Source organism: Excalfactoria chinensis, chromosome Z (assembly GCF_039878825.1).
Source record: "Excalfactoria chinensis isolate bCotChi1 chromosome Z, bCotChi1.hap2, whole genome shotgun sequence".
In the NCBI taxonomy this organism is placed as follows: domain Eukaryota; kingdom Metazoa; phylum Chordata; class Aves; order Galliformes; family Phasianidae; genus Excalfactoria; species Excalfactoria chinensis.
The window spans coordinates 35880759-35904716 of record NC_092857.1 but is presented as its reverse complement, the minus strand read 5'-3'; the positions used below and the strand labels follow the sequence as shown (position 1 = coordinate 35904716).

Genomic DNA, 23958 nt, shown 5'->3' with positions numbered 1-23958 from the left:
CATGGAACCATTCCTGCGCGAGATGCAGCTCGATGTTGGCGCTCACCTCCTTCTGCGCAGGTCGTCTTCTCCATCTGTTCCAGGCTGGGACTTCGTAGAGCAGATTCCGTGCGTAGGTTATGGGGTAGTCCATGATTTGAGAATCTGCGATCTGCTCCCTCTGCTCCTCCTCCATGATTTGAGAATCCTCCCTCTGCTCCTCCTCCATGATTTGAGAATCCTCCGTCTGCTCCTCATCCATGATTTGACTATCCGTTGTCTGCCCCTCTTCCACGATTTGGCTATCTGCCGTTTGCTCCTCTGTTTTCGCCACTTGCTCCTTGGTCACACATGAACCCACGGTCTCTTGCCACTCACTCCAAGCCGCCTCAGTTTTGGCGGGCTTGCCAATGGTCTTTATAATATCTGCTCACACCCATGCCAGGTGTGCAAGCTAGATGTCCTGTGATCATGCCAAGAGGGTCTGGCTGGCAGGAATAGTTACAATTTTTCGCTTTTCTCCCTCCTTGTCTGCTGAATTGTTTGCACCTCTGAAGGTCTTTTGCTAGTCCGAGCAAGAATGTCTTCATTTTCTCCCATTAATATACACATTAAAGGAACTCAAGTAAGGGACCTGGACAAATTTATTGATGGAGCTTGGAAATTATATAGAAAGAGGGACTGTAGTGAAAGAATTGGGAAGAACAATAGCAGCTGCACTAGAGCAGGACCTGAAGATCCCAGGATGAATTTTGTCCCCAGTGGACTGAACGCATTGTGCACACAGCAGTGTAAAGATGTTTGTTTTCTGGTAGATATCGGTGCATCTCACTCTGTACTGCATCAAGAATGACTGCCCATTGGTGATGTTTGTAACAATAGTAGGAGCAGGTCAATGAGAAAAAGCTTACTAATTAAATAGAAAAGGGAGCTAAGGGTAAAGCAAGTAACAATGGGAATTAGTGACTGTAGCTGTAAATAACTTTCTGTGAGTGAGAGGCGGTTAAAAGAATTTTGCTGGCAGTTGCTTCAAAATCACAAGCAGTGAGTCATGACTGAATTCACAGATCCCAAATGCTTAAGAGAATATCTAAAACCACACAGACTAATGTACTACTCTGCTATTATTCTGAAGTCTGTCTAAATAGTGCACTTTCATTGTGCAATTACTTGTGCACTGGTGCAATAGCCAAGGTGATCTGCAGTTTACTCGGTAAAAGATTTGCATTTGAGGATTCAAGCTTACATTCACAGTTCTCAAGCAAACAGAGACAGGAATTTCCACAGACCTTTTTGTGTTACAGAATTCTCACTACTGATGAGAAAAAATTAGCCACACGACAACTTCCCCACCCATCAGCTCAGCCCAAATTATGTTGCCTAATTCATAGACATAAAAGACCGATGTCTTCCATTGCTCGACTCCCTCACTGCTTCTCAGCTCTCTGGACAAAGTCCAAAAGCCAAGAAAAAAAAAAAAAAGAATAAATAAATAATGACATGACCAGCAGGTTAAAAGGTTTCAATCACAGAAAATCCTAACTGCTGCTATAAGGTATGAAATTAAGGTGAAACTTTAATATTTGGTCTACTTTCAGAAGAGGCAGCTTTTCAGAACCAACTGCCAATACAGCAAAGTTGGAAGCTTTAAACTTCTCATAAGGATAAGCATTATATATCAGATTCTACTATCCCACTTCTCCAAGACAGCTGTGGCAACTTCACAGAACTCTGTATGAAGAAAACAACAATACAACCTTCCCCCACCCCAACGTTATGCTTGTGAATATCATACCCCCAGAGTTAGGCATGAACGGGTATTTCCCCCCAAAACCACTGTGTCCATTCCCACTGCAATAGACTAGAACAGAAATAAATAAAGTTGTACTGTTTTATTAGCCCAAAACTTCTAGGAGAAGATCTATGATAAACAAAACCACACTCCAGGAAATTGTTTTCAAGTGGTAAGAAGTGAATGGTACCAGCAAATAATTCATTTCAAAAGAAAAAACACAAAGCTGTTGACAAGTGGTGCAAACATGAAACAAAACTAGAGCAGCGTGGAATGCTAAGTCTTCAAGTCTACATTCCTTTACAGAAAGTCTCTCAACTCGCACAGAAGTATTAAAGACACATTTTTAATCATACACACATAAAGGACAGTCAAAACATTTCAAGTGTTGGCAATACTTTGTATACTTTCTTGTATTTCCGATGCAGATCCTACAGTATCGGTTCCAGAACAGCCTACCATCTGCAGTCTGCTTTGCTCTCCTCTTTCTCCATCTTTGGCAATTAAAGTTTCAGTCACTTTAGGGATGTATTTCTTTGAAGAACAGTTTTTGCCTTTTCCATCAGAAGCAGTGGATGTTCCACTACCATTGTATTTAACATACAGACTTGAATCAGGAAATGAATTCAGACTAGTAACCAACTGCCTTGCTGAATGATGTCCTTTTGCTTGTTCATTCTGTTTGACTCTCCACTCAGACAATGCTGGAGTGCTACTTTGAGATTTATCCTCTTTGCTTTGGTTAGTTGCTTGAGCTTTGTCTTCTTTCCATAAGGCTGGTTGCAGCTGTTGTGCAGCAGTATGACATTCATGCATCTCTTTTAGAGCAGAGAAATTCACAGTCATCTGAGATTGAGATGTGCCTGAAGAAAGTTGGATGTTCCCATCTTTGTTCTGAAATAAGAGATTCTAATAAATATACTGATAGTGATATAGAGAGAAAATTATGCAAGAAAGTTACCACCACAACTTTCTTTAGTGCATTACATGACAGTACATCTTACTGTCCAGGGTAGGGAAACTGCCAAAAAATACATTAAAATAGCATCAAGTACATCACAACTAGCAATCCCTCTATAGACTGACTTTGTTATTTTGGGTATGCTCTTGTTTTCCTTCTTCCAAAGACTTCTCCTTTAGCATATTAACAGGTTTACTGAGAGTAGAATTCATCTGTGGGTGTCCCAAAAGACCAAAATCTGACTGGTCTATCCCAGCCAATACAGCAAGTTGTCCAAGTCTGTAAAACAAAGTTAAAGAAAAAAGACAAAATTATTATATGTATACGAATTATTATTTATATGTAAAATAAGCTTTATATGCTAAATAAGCTTTACAAGAACAGGCCTAAGAACTTAATTTTGATGAATGAGAAAAATAAACCAACTCTGAGACACTACAAAATATGTCAGAACCATAATACAAACTTTGATCAATATTCTCTTGAATATTTCAAGCTCTAATAAACAATCCAACATTTAAGTACAGAGGATATTTTCATCCGTCTTGCTTTCTATCAATCAGCAGAAGGAGCCCCAAAACTTTTTGAAGCCAGCTCAACTGCCTTGTAAGTTTGAACCACAGGGATGCTAGAAGCAACAGATAATCCAGCAAAGATTGAGCAATGATGTTTTAATAGCAGTTTTCTTGTCCTTTGGAACATGTTTCTTCCAAATTTTTTTGAAGGACATGTGCTTGAATTCAGTGGGACAGTGCTTGTGTCACTGAACAACACGAACAGCAAGGATGTACAGAAATTCGTTTTTCTCTTAGCTCTTTACTAGTACAATTCTAGGGAGCTGAAGGAAGAAGGCCAAGTCATTCATTCAGAGGATAACTGTAACAGAATCTCAACAGAGGCAGTTAAACTCAAATGAAGTGAGAACTTACCCCGCATCTTTAAGAAGGTCTAAAAAAGCATGAAACTTCTGGAAAGAGTTCTCAATGCTGCCTAGAACACCTTCATCTTCCAAAATCATGTTGGTTACTGACTGCATATGAAGAGCCTCAGATAGAGAAGAATTTAGATTCCTCAGCCTTGCATTTTCAACTTCCAGCTAAAGAAAAAGTAAAACCATTCCTATCATTCCCAGTTCAAAAAATACGCAAACACCATCTTAGCAAGCTTACAGAGAAATAGCACAAAAAGAAATGCACAGATAATTGACAGCAAGCTTCCTGTACCAGAAATATGCAGAGCACTGCCACATGGAACAGGTTTGTTTATCTACAGATGCAATTCTATGCTACCCTACGTGAACTTACGTCAGGAACTCAAAGCTGATGACTCAGCACTGCCTTCAGTATGTACTGAACAGCGCGGAGCAAGTGCAAGCAAAAAGCCACTATTTTTAAATCACATAACTCCATATGTACAATACATTCACAAATAACTTACTCTTACCTATAAAAAAAGGCCATATTGAAGGCCATTATGCTACGTTCACCTCTCTGTATCAGAAGGAATGCATATTATCTATCTCATCTGCTCTGTGCATCTCAAACATTTACACTACATTAACTCTTTGCTACAGAATTCTGCTTACTGATTACCCGTAAATCAAAAGGGTCTTAAAGTAGGTCAGCAAGAGCAACTCAGAGCTACAGCTAACATGCTACCTACCCAATAAATGCATCTGAGATTAAATTGTTAAAGAGGAACAATTTAAAACAAAAAAAAAAAAAAAAAAACCAACAAGAAATTAAAGCAAAACAATACAGCATAAGTAAGATATATGTTTACTCAGTGAAAACCAAAGAACTGCAATTGTTACAAATTTCAAGCAGAAGGAATCATTTTCTCAAGGAAAACAAACGCCAAAATGCTCGTTTTTGTAACTAATACACCTGAAAAGAACAAAGTATATTGGAAGATCAGCATGGCCAGGAGTTCAAGGCTCTGGAATAGGTAGAACAGAACAAACACATTACCAAATGTAGATTTCATCATTGTCCTTAGGCTAGCAAATGATCCATATCACTCTGAACTGAAATTCTGGAAGCTATGAGGTTAGGGAGTTATTGAAAATTACTCCAAATAAGTAAGCCAGTTGTTTGATTGGTGTCAAGTGAAGATAAATAGTTAAGAATGACTACCTCTATTATCCGTTCCTCAGCCTTTACTCTTGCTCTTCGTTCCTCCTTTAGTTTTTCCTTGCATTCTTCTAGCTCCAGCTATCAAAAAACAGAAGATTTATTTCCAAATGTATTACACATGAAAACAAAAAAAGCATCAATCAGTTCCCCCAGGTCCATTTCCTCTATGCAGTCTTCCAGCCACTGGTGAGCAACCAGCTGTGTACTTACCCAATGAGCAGCAGTTACTTTCACTTGAGTGCAGCAGCCAATGCCTTACACTAAAATAACAACAGGAACCATACCTAACTCTAAAGAACAAACTGGAACCAACGCCTAACTCTAAAGAACAAACTGGAACCTACGCCTAACTCTAAAGAACAAACTGGAACCTACGCCTAACTCTAAAGAACAAACTGGAACCTACGCCTAACTCTAAAGAACAAACTGGAACCTACGCCTAACTCTAAAGAACAAACTGGAACCTACGCCTAACTCTAAAGAACAAACTGGAACCTACGCCTAACTCTAAACAACAACCAGGAACCTAAGCCTAACGCTACAACTAAGCTGAACACTAACACTAACCTAACACTACCATCAACAACAAACTCCAACAGGGGGAAGAAGGAACTGGGGGCCCACAGAACCAGAGGAGCAATAAGGTGGAGGAGGACCAGATGTTAAATAATGCCACCCAGCTAATGCTGGGGGCAGGGGCCGCGCAGCAGGGAAGGAGCCAAGCACCTGGACCAGCGATGGTGAAGCTGTGACCACGCCAACGCGGGGCCCGGCACGGTGGTGTGGTGCCAGGCCAGCTATGCCACAGGCGGATCCACCTCCATCGGCTCATCTGGAGGAGGATCCACCTCCATCGGCTCTTCTGGAGGAGGATCCACCTCCATCGGCTCTTCTGGAGGAGGATCCACCTCCATCGGCTCTTCTGGAGGGGGATCCACCTCCATCGGCTCTTCTGGAGGGGGATCCACCTCCATTGGCTCCACATGGTTGGTGGTCACAAGGCTGGTCCTGGTAAGATGGAAACAGGCTCCCTTCCCTCTCCTCCACTTGATGGTCATGGTGCGCCCCCTCCTCCTCTTTGGTTCTGGGGCCCCCAGCTCCTTCATCTCACTTAAAAGCACGATCTCCTCAATGCTCACTCTCTTAGTGCTGGACATGGCTGCAACCTGCCCAGCACTCTCAGAGGCGAGTGCACCAGGTGGGGCAGCAGTAACCAAGGTGACATCTGTTGACATGGGGAAGATTCCAAAATGGAAGTTGTGCTGCTGGGAGTGGCGTTCTGCATAGGATGAGGAGGGGGCTGGAGGGCAGGGCACGGCACAGGAGCTACAAGGCGCTCCCTGTGCCCAGCGGGCAGCCCTTCTCTCTGGCCAGCAAGAGGGCACAGAGGAGCTGGCCTCTACATTCCTCAACTACATTCTCATCAAGAACTAGCACTGACAGTTCTAACTCCCTCTAGTGGAAGGAGCAAGTAGTTTTCAGACCATACCTTCTAGTTAAGCAGAAATTCAGTTTGGTTTGCCAAGCATTTTTTGTTTAAGTGAAAACAAGACTGTATTTCACTGAGTGGTTGAGCAGAAGGATGTTAAGTTCTCAAGATGCTGCATAATGAAGTTCAACTCCAGTCATTCAGTCACATCAAAGATGTTTGATCTTAGCTGGCACACTGGCAGTCGAAGGAGTTTCCGCCTCTTACTGTTTATTCCCATTCTGCAGTCTCATCACCGTGCTACCCATACGACTGCCCCAATTCAGTAGCAGACCATGCCAAATCCTGCCACAGCTGAGCATTTTGATTGCTTCTCAGCTTGATCAACTCCTCAAGCTCACTCTTGATCCAAGCACCCATGCAGTATTGCTAATTACAAACAGATCCTAAGTCCAGTCACCACAGTTGAAGTGTCCATCACTTCCTGTCTCACGTTATCAGTCACAGACTTCTGCCATTCATCTTGGTCCATTTCTGAAATCCAACCAATCACACTGGCCAGTATGAATCATTAACACAGCTGAAAACTAACCTGGAAAAATACCACTTTTTGCCAAAACAGCACGTTAAATCATCTTGCCATCAGATGAACAGAAAAAGATACAAGATAAGAAAAGACAATCAAGAAATGGAAGACAAGATGAAGGGAAAGTAGACCTCACAATTAAATGCCGACAAGCACTTCCATTCTGCCATGGTGTGAAACACTGCTTTTACATCAGCATAACAAAAAGGGATGGGAACTGACCAATATTGCTTAAACAGTGCTACCAGATACATAACTACAGTACTGGGTAGTGTTTTGGTTATCAGCTATATTAAGGACACAGCTGTTCCTTCTGATGTTTCTGACAGAATCCTCTGCTTGCCATTTGGTGTCCACTGCTTCTTGTACTGGCACTTGGCACTGAAGGGACTAGCTCTGTATTCTCTGCATCCTCACTTCATGAATTTATACACATTAATACGATTCCCCCTGAGCCTTCTCATCTTCAGGCTTAACAGCTTAATAAACAGTCTTCCCTCATAAGAGAGATGTCCCTTTGTTACTTTCATGGCTGTTCCTTGGACTCCTCACCAGGATGTCCATTCCTTTGTTACACTGGGAAGCCCAGAGCTGAACACAGCACTCTGAGTATGGCGTCACCAGGGCTGAGTAGAGCTCAACCTGATGAGAACTCTTCCTAATGAAGCCCAGGACACTACTGACCTTCTTCACTGGCCTTCAGTGTTGGCTATTTTCAACCTGGCATGCACCAGGAAATTAAGGGGCTTTTATGCAAAGCTCCCTTCTATCAGGGTGGCTCCCAGTATCTTCTACTGGTGCCTTCAGTTGTTCATCTTCAAGTCACGGGGCTTCAAAATTCTCCTCGCGGAACTTCTTCACTCTCTAATAGTTGTGTCTTGAAAATAAGATTCCACTCTCACCAAATACCAGGAACACAAATATCAAGTAGTTCCTGAAAACAGTGAAGTTCTTGCTGCATACATGTTTCCGGCACAATATTCATATGATGTGGATTTCCACGATTCAAACTATGCTCTAGATAGAGTGTTGAAGCCGCTGTGCAGCACAGTATCAGTGTGCTGCACATGAACAGTATTATTATGAAACCACCTATGAAGAACAAAGCTCTTACACAACTTCAACTCTCAGGCCCACAGAGAACACTCCTGAATACAATTTCTGAATGACAGACCTAAAGTATCTATTAGCTGAAAAAAGTCACATTACCATTTACCCTGCATTTGTAGTAATTTTGCTTTTCCCATCAACTCTAAGCTATCCTAACTTGGCCACTGAACGTACATCTGCAGTGTCAAAGTTTTACTGTGCTGTGGTTATACAAAGACAGCTCTATCATCCCAGTACTTATAGACGTGAGCAGTTAGTGCACAACATTTAGTGGACAGTGACAGCTACCACAAAAACAACTGCAGGTCTTATTTTAAGCAGTATGTACTTGGAGGCAATACAGCTTCTCCATTCAAATTTCAAATCTGAGCAACACCTGAGATATAACCCAGTCTCTGAGTGAGCATGTTATTTTTATAACAGTGCTACATTAGGACAGTAGAGTTACGGGGTTGCTTCAACATGCCATTTGTTTTCATTTCATTAGAATGTGCCCTGTGAAGATACTTGCACCAATAGTCTCACTACTGCTCTTTATTTTTATTTATTTATTTACTTATTTAGAACTACCAAAGTAGCATCAGGAATAAAGAACAAATATGCAAAAGCACACTGCTGACTTGTTAAGTATTCCATCAGCCAGGACCCTTACATCCTTCTTGGCATGGCTACTCTCAAGTTCTCCCAGTATGAATACATATCTGGGATTATCTTGACCTAAGTGCAAAACCTTGCACCCTGCTCTGTTAAACCACATTAGGTTCACAAGGGCCCACTCTTTAAGTTTACCAAGGTCCCTCTGGATGGCATCCTTTCCTTCTGCTTTATCAGCCACTCCACTCAGCATGGTGTCATCAGCAAACTTGCTGAGGGTACGCTCAATCCCATCATCTACGTCACGATAAAGATGCTGAAGAGTATTAGTCCCAAGACGGACCCCTGGGAGACATTGCTTGTTACAGGGCTCCATTTGCACACAGAGCCATTGACCACAACGCGATCAACCAACCAACTCCTTATCTACCTAAAATTCCACCCTTCAAACACAGCTGATTTGATTTCACAGGTCTTCATGAAATTTAAGAACATACTTCTTACCTGGAACTGTTGATACTTTGTTACACTAACCTTATCTAGGGATTTTGTCAAATCAGGATGATTAATAACATTTTCTAGATCTTCAGTCTCTTCACTTTCAGATGTTGAAGCACTTTCCACAGTCACTTTCACAGGAATATCCGTCTGATTGCACCAGAAAACAAAACCCAGCCACGGTATCAATCCATGCAATAACATAACAAATTGAATAGTATCAAACACCTTACTTCAAGGCAAAGCTTTCCACAAGTCCATTTAAATGCATATTCAGCCTGCCCAACTATGCAGCTTCTTCCTGATGTACGGGGAAGAAGAGAGGACTGGGAGGGGACAAAAATGGGATAGGAAGACGGAGCAGGAAAGAGACTTCCTCCCTCACCCCACCTACTCTTCCCCCTTCCCCCACCTCCAATTCGGTAGTTTCACAGAGGGGTTCAAACTCGAGTACGTAAAGCTAAGTAGTCCAAAAGCAGAAGGAAGACAGGAAGAGAGAAAGCAGGAAGAGAGAAAGCAGCATCTCTGGGAGAAAAAAATGAAGATCTCCTTAAAGCCTCAGGTTGGGTTACGTCAACCCAAGCCCAGCTTCCCAATTAGAGTAAGAAAAAAAGGCAGAGAAAGCAACGGAAATAAATTAGGTATCAGTGTTTCAACCAAATACTGAAGAAAACTTATTTCGCACTTCTACGAGACAAAGAAACTAAGTTAAAATGTTTTGGTTTCAACTTTTAGACAGTAAGATTCTAATGAGAGCACATCTTTTTATAATCTAATAAAGAAACTGTCATATGAGTAAGTACCTCAATCTTCAGTGGTAACTGTTCTGAATTGTCCACTGGCCCTCCCCTGAAAAGTTAGAAAGAAAACATTGGGAAGACAGAAATGTATCATGTCATCATTGATGCCTTTATTTCCAAACACAGGGACCTAGGAGAGGTGATGAAGTAACTTAAAACAGTGTTAGACCCTTTTGGCATTCCTTTAACATTCAATACATCCACGTTCTGCTCAGCTATTATTCCTATTTAATCATGACTAAGGACAGTGTTACTGGATGCTAACAACACCTTCAATAGGTAACTTGTTTTGTTTATTATGAAAACAGGAGAATTTGGTGTCCAGAACCTCTAGAAAAAAAAAGCTTAATAAAAATAGTTATGATAGAGCATTAGGTAATTTTTTTTTGTACGCTTATTTGAACAACCTCAGCTTTGAACATGCGAGATCTAAGGATCCATGGTTATCAGGGTTTTATACTACAACTACCAAGTGTTACTACGACTTCCAAGTGTTAGAAAATGAATTTTTTTTTCTTCAGCTTTATACTGTTTAGAAAGTTATTAAGCATCAATAATGCTGACAGTAAGGAAACAACACAGAAAGAAGAGACAGGCAGATTACCTAGACAGCCTGAACTGGATGCCAAATTATACTACAAGCTCAGAAATGTACATTCCATTTTCAGCTACACAGAGTCTAATAAATTATTAGTAATGAGAGAACAAGTCAGCAAGATTTTTGTACACTTTTTGATTCCTATGGTGTATATTTTAAAAATTTACTTGAGCAGGATTTGTAACACCCTCAAAGAATGCTCCTATTTTCAGAAAAAGTTTTTCTTTTTTTAGTGTGCAACTTTCAAACATGTACTTAAGAGAAAAAAAAAAAAAAAAGCCTTCCTCTCCTCTATTTTTCATGCATTGATATTCTCCCCTCGTAGTAAGGACTCACCTGCACCTCTTTGCACGTTCTGCAGTGCGCCAGGGAAGGAAGCCTTTTGTACCTGGTGGTAGTGGTTTTGGTGAATAGCTGTCTTTCACAGGTGTAGCCTTTTTCCCAGGACTCACAGACTTTTTAGAGGTTAATCCTGTATTGAATAGCAAGAAGAGCAGAAAATTCATGATACCTAAGTATTTACATAGGAAGTCACAATTTATAAGCAAAATCTCCAATGTACTAACAGGGGCTGTGGGAAATCCATCATTGCAGCCTTATTTTGCTCAAGTTAGCAAGAACCAACTTTTGTTTTGTTTCTCAAAAGGAGGGCTGGCCCGCTAGTCTGCATGCAGTCCACTAATATGCTTATCTGCTGTATCACAAAAGGGCGCAAACTTCTACAGACAGGCAGTTTTATTCTTATTAGCAATCTGAGTTTTTCAACTCACTTCTCCAAACTTTCAGCTCAGGCAGCCCACGAAGAAAATAATGCAATGCACGTTCTTTCAATAGCCCTCTAGTGGTCCCAGTGAGAAACGTATTTTAAAAAATGTTCCAAGATGCTTACAACTAAAGCTGCGATTTGTGTTGATCACTGCCACAGACCGCCAGCAATACCACCACTTACGTGGAATAGTAATTAAAATTCACATTTACTGTTTCAGCCTTTTGTCATTGTTCAAGTCATACACTGTAATTCAAGAAAAAATTTAGAATAAACCTTAGGGAGAATGATCACCAAGGCTTTTTGTATCAGTAAAAGTAACAAGCTCAAAACTGTTAAATGAGAGGGGACTCAAGTTACTCCTTTGAGAGCAAGCAGCAAAGCAAGCAGTTTCTTTCAATGGTGCAGAAACACGGAGCTGTAGTAACTGCATTCCAAATTTCAGTTTGTTCTCAGCAAGTAAACAAGGCAAGAGAGGTTGGCCGAGTTTGTTATTTTTCAACATTCTTCTCCCTTTCTGAATCCTGTGTTTAAGTATGGCGTTTTGTTCTCCCATCACTCTGCTCACCGGAGTTTATTTGTACAGACTTTAATTTGATTCATGCCTACCTCTTTACTTCCAGATAATCAGAGAAAAGTTGAAAGAGCCAAATGCATTACAGTAAAGCTTTCAGTAACATATTCAGAAGTGTTGTGTATCAACTATGAGTATTTATAAATATTCACAATACCTATGTAATTTTAAACACACTGTTTATAATGAGCTTATATGAAGTTTAAAAGAAAAGAACATTCTTTGTATATCAGTAAAAGAAAAATCATTCTTGCTTGTTTTGGCAGAGGACAGTCTGCTACAGAAAGGTTAGAGAAATCAGAAAAAATAGGCAACTCACTACCAGCAAGTGTACTAAAGGCAAACACCTGTAGGGAGGATGCACTCAGAATTCAAGTCAGTGTATTCTACTCTTTTCCTAGCCATATATCTAGCAACATTAAAAGCAGGTGTGAATTTGCTATAGAAATGTCTGATAGTAGAAGACATAACTGAGTATAAACTAAATGTTCCTTGAAGGAAGATTCTGCAGAACACTGAGATTTAAACACATTGACTGTAGTGAATTTAAGAAATGTCTAAAGAAAATAAAGACAAAATTACCAATACGAATAGTAGCTTTTCCTTTTCGACCACTTCCTAGGACAATAGTTCTTTTCTTTGGTCTAGCTTTCAAAACATCCTTGGAAGACGGGGAAGACAGCCACTTATACTAGGATTTATAAAGAAAGAAATGTTACTTCAGTAGCAGATACTTAAAAAGGTGCACATTTAAGATGAAGGGATTTTTTGTTAGATAGATGTAGGCCTCTGCTTGTTACACAACTTAATAAAACTGTAAAGCTCAAAGACAGATTCAGTGCAAGTCTGAATGCTACATTATCAGCAAAACACTTTTCCTTTTATAGAGAAAATAAAAGCACCAACTCTATAAAAGGAAACCCAGGCTCTTGCTTCTCATTCTCTACAGAAAGCTGTCTTACTAGGAATGACTAGCTCAAGCCAAGGTTCTCCAAAGTAATAAAAAAATCTAACTTACATGATTTTATTACCACCAAAGTCAGTATTTAAAAAAAAAAAAAGTTTAATTTTCATTGCCTCTGGCAAAAAGCCTCCTTACAAAGAAAGAACACCCAAATTATAATTAAGACAGTGATAACCAAAAGCAACTGTTTATTTCTTTATAGCAACAGGTTTATTCTTTAAAGGTTCCTCATCTGCCAATTACTTTTATTATTAATTATTTATTATTATTCCGTGTAGATACGCAAGTTACTATGTCACAATGTTTTCAGTATGCATAATTAGTACAAAATTCACTCGTGAATTTGTTTCACAGGAAATATTATTTGCATTACTATTAGCCCTAAGCCCTACAACGCGCAGTAAGCTGATGTCACACCTACCTAATGCATAGGGAAGATCGTTTATTGTGCTCTAATCAACCAATTCCAGCAGATTTATCATTGGCAGGACCCTTTCCTCTCCCACTGCCATTCCCACCTCCACACTGTTTTTTGTGGTTGTTTTTTAAAGAAAAAACCTTCAGACTTAAATAAGCCTTATATAAGCTACATTTTGACCAAGCTCTTTAGAGAAGCAAGCTGTTGGTTTTATTTTGTAGTTTGAAATGAACTCCAAACTTTTGAGAGTAAAAATAACTTATCTTTGTTTTACTACACACATTAAACAGCAGCTATTAATAGGTTAAACTTGACATTCATCTACACAAGAGAAGTGCCGCTAACATAATACTACTTTAAGGGGCCCTTTGTATTTGGGGGAAAATTGCTTACATTTACAGGCTTTACTTAGCAAACCACCTTGCAAATCTGAAAAAACAACCCAAACAGCAAGAATTTGTATGCTACTGAAAAGCACAGAAGTGATTCACCCTTTTCTCCATAAGAAGTGAAGGACTGTTGTGACTGACAGCCAATGAAAAAGCCTTAACAGTACACTAAAGGCTATGACAGCCAGTAAGTACCTCATCTGCTGTAGTTAGTATGGCTTATGTAACAATGTCACTCAAAAGTCCACTTAACTCCTCTTTAGGAAGCAACACATCAGCAACTTATCTTTTTTTTTTTCCTGTCTTGACAAGCAGGTTAGGCAAAAAAATGTATTTCACAGAAGCATCCTGCTCATGTGGTATAGAACAGAGCTCTGTATGTATCTGAGGGGTGACAGATTCCACATTTTCTTTATTTTACTCATGGAATTTGTAGCAGTTAGCCTGGCAAGCTGAAAAGCTGTGAGTAGAGAGAGATGAATCTGAAGAATGTCCTAGGGATTGTCATTCATGGAAATCTTTAGCTGCTTCTACAGGGTAGATGAGTTAGGTAGCCTCTTACAAGAAGAAGCCATGGACTAGTTTCAGACAAAGTTACACAACGACAGGACAAGGGAGAATGGCTTTAAAGGGAAAGTGGAGGTTTAGGTTAGATGTTACGAGCAAATTTCTTACTCAGATGGTAGTAAGGCCGCTGGCACAGGCTGCCTAGAAAAGCTGTGGGTGCCCCATCCTGAGAAGTGGATGGGACCCTGGGCATCCTGACCTGGTGGGCAGCAACCTTACCCACAGGAGGAAGATGGAACTGGGTGATCATTGAGCTCCCTTCCAACCCAAGCCATTCTGTGAGGATATTCCTGACAACACTTAAGTTTTGTTTTTCAGTTTTTATGTTAAAAAATAATTAAAAAAAAAAAAAAAATACACCCACATTGACTTTTAGCATATAACATGTCAAGATATTACCTTCAAGAAACTCAACTGCTTTTCTCTTCATGATATTAATGCTTACGTAACTGAGCTTAAAAAAAAGAAGCTCAGCTTTTACAGTTGATTTAGGATAGTAAATGTTTCAGTTTCAAAAGAAACCATAGTTGGTACAACAACATCAAATGTTTGCGTTCATCTGGCTGAACAGGAGAATTATCCCATTTTGAATGTCTCCACTGTTACCATGATAAGCAGTAAACGCTACTTACAAGAGACCACCCCCAGAGCTTATGAGATAATAGATACAGTCTGATGTGTTGCAATTTCGGGGAAAAAAAGCTGTTATCTATCAAGCTGCTGATCCATTACTTTTTATACTGTTAACTGGATATGCAAGACGGCTAGCACTGACAGTAAGGCACACTACACTGCACTATTCTGACAGATATTAAACAAATGTCTTAATTAGAACGATCTCAGTAAATGGGACATTCATCAGACAGTTGCTTCTTTTCGCAGTTCAACTTTCCGTTCACCTTGAGCTGCATTCTCTCTAGGCAGATACCATTTCCATGTCACACTCACAGCATTTTCTAAGTGTAGACCGCATTTGCAAAGGAGAAAAAGTTTTTCACAGTTTCTCCAAAAAGGTAAAAAAGACATCAAAATGGAAAACCATATGAATTCACGAGACGCCAAATGAAATCCTCAGTTCATTCAATTCTCCCTATAAAACCCACAGCTCTGACTTTCAAGCTTTTTCAAAGCCAAAAGGGCAGTAAGTTCTAAAACAAGATCTGTGATTGCTACACTTCTCAGAAAACCAGAGTTAAGTGTACACCCACTTGCTTACTAGCTCTCTAATTCAGATTTTTATGTTATATACAAAAGATTTAGTATCTAAATGGCACAGGTTTTATAGAAGTTACGCCAAGCGCTATACTGAGTATTAGATACTAAGATTTCAAAGGGTGCTGTGCATCTCTATGACTTTTTTTTTTTTTAAGATGGTTAATACTGGGAAGAACAGTCTTGAGTAACTTAAAAATTGATTATGTAAATTTTCAACAATACTATCAAAATAAATTGAGTTTTAAATTAAGGTTTTTTTTCAATGCTCAAGTGTCACTTCCCTATCAGTAACTAGGACAGCTGCATTAGATTAATTCTGAACAAATCCTTGCAAAAAACCAAAAAACAAAAACAAGCCAGTTACAAGAAAAACAAAACAAAACGCCTACCACATACCTCTGAATTACCACTATTTCCATTCAGGAGAACTCTTTCAATGACGTTTTTCATCAAAACGTGATCTAGAATGAATCAAGATGTCTTAAGAATTCACTATGAGAGATTTCCTATGAGACAAGTATTTATGAAAATACATCACTGGATAAGTAGTGGCTGCCCCCGTCACTTCAGCCATTCTTAAAAGCCTAAGCAAAATACTGTTCCAGGCTCTTTTCCTTGAAAGCAGTATATTTTCCCCCACTGAAGTTATTAGAAAAAAAAAAGAAAAATGTACAAAGACTATAGATACATACCAATCAATGGATTTTTTCTTATATCAAGAACCACTAATGTTGTATTACTTTGGAGAGCATCTAATAATGACCTTGCTCCTTCATTGGATATTCCACACTGCTGTAAATCAAGTGCTAAAATATTTAGAGAGGATAAAAAAAGAATAAAATAATAAAAAAACAAAATTAGTCAATGGCATAACCTCTAGTGAATATCTAATACAATTCTGTGTGAAAACATTAATAACTCTTTCACATCTGAAATTCATAATTAGTATTACAGACCAACACTAAGAAATAAACAACTGCAAAGGAAGGAAGACAAAATCACAGTTAAGTCACTGCGATTGAAAATTCCTTGTAGATTTATTTCTGGATACCAACTAATTCGGCTGCCCAGAGTAACATAATACATATCAGCACACAACTTCAGTCTGAATAGGCTGCAAAATTTGAACCTTTTCTAAGCATTTCTAAGGAGGGACACCACACAGCCTCAGCAGACAACATGTACCAGTGCATTTGCTCCACAGCAAAATATCTCTCTTAATGCTTCCAATGGAAACTCCCATGCGTCCATTTGTGCCCAGTGTCTCTTTTCTTGTAAATGGGCCTTTTTTTTTTTTTTCCTTAGTACTGAATAGAATCCAGCTTCATTCATTTCTCTCCCTCCTCTCAGACAGCTGTGCATTTGAGGAATCCTGCCCTTAAGACTACTCTCTCCAGGCTGAACAGCAATAGCTCCCTCAGCCTTTCTTCACAGGTGACACTCTCCTGTCCCTTGACCATCCCAGATGCCCTTTGTGAGAATCTCTCAAGTACATTCACCTCTCTCCTGTACAGGAGCACACTACTCCAGGTGTGGTGGCCTCTCCAGTGCCAAACAGTGAGGACAGATCATTTTCCTCTAGCTGCTACCAACCCTTCTAATGGATGATAGCCTTCTCTGTCACAAAGGCAAACAGCTGGCTCACAGTTAACTCCTTTCCAGCCAGTCAGCCCTCAGCATGTACAGCTACACGCGATTATTCCTTCCCAAGTGCAGGACTTTTGAACTTGCATTTACTGCACTGAATCTCTCCAGTTTGCTGAGGACCCTCTGGATGGCAGCACTTTTCCATCTCACCAAAAAAATCAAAGCAATGCTCATTGGCCTACAATTCTCCACAGTCCTTCTTTCTGCCCTTTCTGAAAACAGGATTAGCACTTTCCTCTTCCAGTCACCTAGGTCAACCAAGACTGAGACTGAACTCACAATGACATCTGGGATCTCTTACAGCTCTTCTGAGTGCACCCCATCAGGACCCACAGATGTCCAGTTTGCTTACGTAATCTCTAGCCTGATATTCAGATGCCAATATGCGTGTTACCTGTGCATCTGGCTCTGATGCTCAGGTACTGAAGTAACTTAATTCCATGTGCAGAATGCTTTGAATTGTACCATCAGTATTAGTCAATTCATACACACATATGATAGAACAAATTACTACAGGACACTTCCTTTAAGAAGAGGTTGCTTTTCAAAGAGATAATTCTTTCCTAGATGAATAGGGAATTACTCTACTACTTACATTTTCTCTAACAGACAGCAAACTTTATTTCCTGTCCGACTTTACTATATCTCAGGAATCAGTATTTCACAATACCTTTAAGCCACAGGTCTTCTCCCAGACAATCTGCAAAGGCACTTGCTCCTCTATCTCCAACAAGCATGTTGCAGTTGAAAGTAACACGCCTCAAGCCTGTCATATAGTCAAGGTCTGGTCTCCTGTAACGTAAACTTTCAGCCCAAGCTTCACCATGTCTTTTCAATGCCTGGTGCTTTGAAATAAGGAGTTACCAAATGTGAAGACAAAGCCAATATAAATAACAAACAGATAATAACTAGTATTTAATGGCTTGTGTGTTGAAGCATTTATATTAGCTGACAGTTTAAGAAATACAGGTCGTGCTTCAGAGTTACAGGTAAGTCGTGTTTGTTCTCATCAACCAGTTCCAAAGTTATTAAATATGAACAGAGAATTCTAAACAACTTACCGCCTTCTTTGCCCACTTACAATGCATCATTAATAAGACATACACAGTAGGAAATTTTGTGCTCTCATGCAAGCTAAAGTTAACATCAATTAGAATACTGTGATAGTCACTAGCTTATTAATTAGTAGCTTGTCAACAGCAAACTATTATTTCTACTAAATGCCTGAGAATACTTCAGACATTTTGAAACATTTGTGACAGTGATGAAAGCACTTCTTGAAACAGCTATCATTTACAACCCAAATCCTCACTTGAAAGAAAGCAAAACATAAAAACAGTCAAAACTGTTATTTCTTTAAGCAAAGGCTGTTAAGACAGACCACATTTAATTTCCTACACCATAAATACGCTTCTTCTGCATTCAGTTTCACAAACTTCAGAAAGACTGTTCACACACTTAGCATCACATTTACTTTGATGGGTTAGAGGTTGAAAGAAAAAAAAAACAAACAAGTGTTCAATAGCACAAGTTAATTCAACATTCAGAGTCAAGGAAATATATAACTACAACAAAAAGCAGGCCTGCACGCTCACTGCCACTTAAAATGACAACTCATTTATTCATTATCCAATCCCGATACATTTTAATAAATTAGGAAAAACTTGGAAGAGGATTTAAGAGAACACGTATCTAAAACAGACATACTGCTTCCTTTGAGCTCAGACTTATTATAACAAAATGATCAGCATGTACAGCACACAGGACAGCCTGCACTTTTCTTAGTGTTAGTCAGAACATTTTCCTTTACTATAGCTTAAGTGATATACTAAGACCTTCACACATACTTAAGTAACGATTCAGTCTCCATAGACAATCACTTAGAGGCTTATGAAATACATCACAATAAAATTAGTTCAGCATTAAAAAAAGTAAAACGGCAATAGCCCTCTCACAATGAAATACAGTTTTCAGCATATATTTTAAGAGGGCAATCTGTGACATATCTGCCATAACCTCTCTTCCCTGAGATTTCTAGTCATGAACCATTCCCTGAGCTCAATACAATATACTGAATAGCAGTTCTTTTGTTATCAAATTAAAAAATGGGACATAGATTTCTTACAAGCTGAGTTTAGTTGCTATTCTTAGTTATTAAAGTTACTGTGTAAATTTAGCTCCAAGAAATGAGATAAAATTACCTTTAATACATTCGTCATGTGTTCTGCACCTCGCCAGGTAAGGCTACACCCTGTGAAATTAACGTATCTGATAGTAGCTGAATTCTTCACACTCTGACAGACAGCTGAGAAAACAAAAAAAAGTACACACACTAAGTACAAACCACAATCAGGTTATCAAAACAAACATCTTTTCACTATCTTGTTAAGAAGCTGAATCAACTTCAGTAGGCAAATGCCATGACATAGAACTGGTCAAAGATGCCCTTAAGCTGATGTAAAATTACGTATTTTAGCACAGGTGTTTAGCAAAGATTTATCTTATCATGCAAGAAAATGTTATTTCAGTCTACTTGTCTCAACTCAATCTCACAACTGATGGAAATAAAACCATAAGTGTAATTATTAAGTAGTTTAGCTTTTTGCCAGTATCAAGAAAGCACTATCAAGTCTAAATAATGTAGATACAAATATAATGTATCTTGTTATTCTAATTACTACAAACAAATTTAGAACAGGAAAGGAAATACTTCAAAAACTAATCCACTTGAAGACTATAAGAAAGCAGTATATTGACACGTTTTTGATTCTTAACTTACTTTCTAATCCTCCATCTCCAATTGGACAGTGGGCTAAAGAAATGCTCTCTAGAGATGAAGTTGTGGCCATACCCTTCAGAATAAAAACAGTGTTTTTACTGATTCAAAAAACAAAAATACAATTAAAGAGAAGTCCAAGTCACTACAAGAAACCTTAGGGAGCTGGTAGGAAGGTCAGAGCTCGCTTCAAGCTGGTTCATTTTGTCTTAACACAGAAGGAGCCTAGACTACAGGCAAAAAGCACCACTTCCTTTCCTAGAAGCCACTCAAAAGCAAACTAGAGACAGTATTCTAATTAACACACCTTAAAGATCTGCTTTAATCTTCTTGGTGTATCACCACTTTTATCCTGCCATTCACAGTTAATTTAGTTACACGTATAAGTTGTATACAGCCACATACAACACAAGGAAGTTGGTAATAACTTTTGCATAAGTCTTCCTTAACCATAGGGCATAGGAAAGCTATATGACTTTGACAGGTTTTGACAGAAAGAACAGTGTTACGCTAAATGTCTCAAAAGAATCACGCATACCTTGGGTAACACAGAAGTGTTAAAACAGGTACATTTTTATGCATGACATATTTGTCACAGATGAAGTTTAGCTGCTACTTCTCTTAGGTTCCAATCATTTTTTCATCTATTTGTACAGCAATATAGTCTCACCTTTGTTAGAAGTATTAGATCTCTCTCCCTCAGAAGCAAACCTTGCAGTTCTAAATTTTTTAGTACATCTGAGATGCTGAGACAGCCTTTGACAGCTTTGCATAGTTGGCCAGTCAAATCCTTTGATCTAATTGCTGGAATTCTCCTTCTAAAGTAAGTTTTATATCTTTCAGCACCTAGTAAACAAAAATTTACACAGTGATAATCCCCAGTCTCTACTGACTTAGAAGAAGCCATAATTACAAAACATTTTTTTGCTGCTGCTTTTAAATAAAAATCATTCCTTAAATGGTTCCTCTTCAAACATTTACTCACACAGAAGTTTTACATAATACATTTTAACATATACATCAACAAATTAATCCTCCAGAGCCACTACTTACAAACCTGATTCTCCAAGACCTTGTTGATGAAAACTTCTTATTCCAACAGAAGTCAGAGTCTTATCATGCCTAATAGCATCTAAAAGTGGTGCCCAGTCAGCAGTTTTGATGCTATCTACACTTAAGTCTAGAGTACCCTGAGCCAGGTTAGCTCTCACAGCTTTCAGTGGGACAGAGCCTTGAACAGCACAAAGATGTTCATAGTGCGAGTAGAAATCCAGCATGCATTGCCTTCTTATTTTGACTGAGTCAATCATTTCTCTACTTGATGTTTCTGTAAAATAAGGAAAAAATATATCAACTTTTTCCAACAAGAAATTCATTTAGCAACAATCTCCATTCAGCATGCATAGTCAAAACATGAGTATGCTTACACACATAAGATATCAATAGTTCTAGTTGCTGTATTCAAGACAACGCTGAACTACCCATTTAAGCACAGCTGAATATGGGAGGGTGGAGGGGGAACAACACAGAAAAACCTACATGTTGTTATTTGAATAAAACCACAACAATCTAACATTTGAGAAGAAACTGCTGTTAAGTTCACATTTTCATCTTAAACCTTAATTTAGTTGCATCAGCGTCTGCAAATTCCTGAAAGCCCTGAAAATCTCCTGACCCAAAATCAAAAGATACAAAGGACTATTCCTAGCAGAACTACTTGTGGTTGTCCTTAGTAGAATCACAGAACAGCCTGGGTTGAAAAGGATTACAATGATCACCCAGTTTCAAACAACCCCCATGCTATGTGCAGGGTCACCAACCACCAGACCAGGCTGCCCAGAGCCACATCCAGCTTGTCCTTGAATGCCTCCAAGGTTGGGGCATCCACAACCTGCTTGGGTAACCCGTTCTAGTGCATCACCACCCACCGTGTGAAAAACTTCCTCCTAATATCTAACCTAAACCTCCCCTGTCTCAGTTTAAAATCATTCCCCTTGTCCTATTGCTACCTGCCCTTGTAAACAGTTCACCTGCAATCAAAAGTTTGATTCCCATTTGATTTTAATTTTTTTTTATTATTATTTATTTATTTCAAATTGGCTCAAGATAGAATTAAGTATCCCACACAGGATGCCAAATAGCAACATTACAAACTTCCGTTCATGCTGTCAAAGGCTACAAAGCCTCAAGAATCCTCGGAAACATTCTGACTGGAGAAGAATTATTGGCCACGTGCAAGCATGCGATGACTGCTACTTCTAAGAATACAATTTCGGATTAAAGTTATTACTTCAGTGACTGAAATTATATAACGCCGTCCTTAGTTTCTCGGCTCCCACGTACTTACTGCCCGCCGCCACCAGCGGCGCTGCCACCCTGACGCCCTCCCTCCTTCCTTCCCTCCGCGCCCCGCCTTCCTGACAACGCGTATCTCCCAAGCCGCACAAAGCGGCGCAGAGCCCGCAGCTGCCCGAGCCGCCTCCCCCTTCCACACATCTCCTCGCGGCTGCGCCCAGCACGGGCACGGCCGCCTCCTTCCCCCACCAGCCCAGTCCCGAGGCTCGCCCGCCACGTCCAGGAGCGGGCTCGGAGCTAACCTCGCAGCTCCTCCCCAGTCTACCAGCACGGCCGCCGTTCCGCCGCTGCCCGGCCCGGTGCCGCCCCTACACGCGTAGCCGTTCCCCCGGCAGCCAACCGCCCGCCTGCCCGCCGCCACGTGGCGCAGCGAAGCGGCCCCAGTACGGGTCGTGGCGAACACCGCTATCCCCCGGCCCCTCTTTTTCATGCATTCAAAATGGCCGCGCCCAGCGGCCGCCCCGCCCCGCGTGGGGCCGTGCTCCCCGCCGTCCTTCCCGCCGGCAGCGCGGGGCGGGGCGGGAGGCTTTGGCGGTGCTGCGGGACATAAAGGAGAGCGCGGCCCCTCGGCCTTAGGTGTGAGGCTTACTGGCTTGTACCTTGGTAAAGCTGGTGCCTGGGAATGGTTCGTACGGGTTCTGGTGGTGGTATGTCACAGTTTCCCTTTTCTAAGAGAGCTTTTAAGGGAGGGCTGGAAAAACAGCAAGTGTATTGCCTACTGCCCTCATATCCATGCTACCAGAGATGCATGTTATAGTTGCTGTGAGCTGAATATAGTGCAGCGTTTTGGCTGACAGCAGTAGCTTCCACCAGCTGGTCTGAGTGATGTGAGAGCAAACCCCTTTTCCTAATCGCATTTCTCATTACTTCGCTGGCTTAATTCAGAAAGACCCAATTGCAGTTCCTACTGGAGAGACCTTGTTAGCGCACAGTGGAAAGCATTAGAGGTACCTGCTTTCTAACACCAGCAACTCCGTGTAGTCTGTGTCCCAACACTGGAATTGCAGGTCAATCACTGAAAGGGGCACCAAACACTTCAGAAAATGCCTGCTGCAATTAGGCTTATTTGGCCAGTTAATGTTTCTAGTCTGCTTGCAGACAGAAGGATTAAACTTTAAAGACGGGAAATCTATAAACAGATTAAGGCCCTTAGAAGACTGCCAGAATGCTGTGTGTTCACAGAGGTGCAGTGCAACGTACAGCTGATGTTATCAACATCAGAAGTAACCAAAGCATCCCAAGTGTGCTGGAACAGGAATTAGTTCAGTAAGTCTCAGGTCACTGTCTGTACAAGTTGTTTCATCGTGACATTCTGTGAATTGAGCATAAAAGGCAAGCTGTGCAGGGCTATAATCATCCAGATGCTAACAGCAGATTCTGATTATGACTATAGCAGAAAATATTCCCAGTGCTTGTAATGCCTCTTACGGTCACAGACAAAACTCAAAGCAAAATCAAATCTACGGTACATCTAGATAAAATGCTGTCTATTCTGCTTTGGTAACTCACCATTAACAGCGTAGGAGTTATAATACATCTTCATTGCTAGTCCACACACACGTTTGAAATTGTTCTTGATTAATATGTCCTTAATTTTTTAGTCTTTTTTTTTTTTTTTTTAAATTCACGCATTTTAGTTTTCTGAACCATCTTTTCTCTCTGTCAGAAATCTGCTTTTGTGTAGGTTGGTGTCTACAAATCATCTTAACCCGACGAATCAAAGCTATGAGATAGTGATAACCAGATCTTAGCACACATGGGTTGAGCTTATAGTCATTTCCCCATTTTCTTTGGGAAATTAATCT

At 40.1% G+C, this 23958-nt stretch overlaps 1 protein-coding gene across 1 annotated transcript; it reads right to left on the bottom strand.

The window, feature by feature from the left end:
- Positions 1 to 1858: 1858 nt before the first annotated feature.
- On the bottom strand, positions 1859 to 22559 carry CEP78 (centrosomal protein 78). Its single transcript, XM_072359760.1, has 16 exons — positions 22396 to 22559; positions 20856 to 21125; positions 20469 to 20644; positions 19802 to 19874; positions 19224 to 19327; positions 17693 to 17867; positions 16068 to 16181; positions 15772 to 15836; positions 12405 to 12513; positions 10819 to 10954; positions 9888 to 9933; positions 9121 to 9234; positions 4868 to 4945; positions 3662 to 3828; positions 2858 to 3011; positions 1859 to 2665 (listed from the first exon to the last, which is right to left on the bottom strand). Exons 2-16 carry the CDS (start codon positions 21106 to 21108, stop codon positions 2153 to 2155), a joined length of 2277 nt encoding a protein of 758 aa, XP_072215861.1. The 5' UTR covers positions 21109 to 21125; positions 22396 to 22559; the 3' UTR covers positions 1859 to 2152.
- Positions 22560 to 23958: the final 1399 nt, after the last annotated feature.

Coding starts and splice junctions, on each gene's coding strand:
- CEP78 (XM_072359760.1), bottom strand. CDS start 21,108: ATGATTGACTCAGTCAAAATAAGAAGGCAATGCATGCTGGATTTCTAC. Junction 12,514..15,771: donor GAAATAGTGGTAATTCAGAG/GTATGTGGTAGG, acceptor TATAAATCCTAG/TATAAGTGGCTGTCTTCCCC. Junction 9,934..10,818: donor GAACGTGCAAAGAGGTGCAG/GTGAGTCCTTAC, acceptor CTAACTTTTCAG/GGGAGGGCCAGTGGACAATT.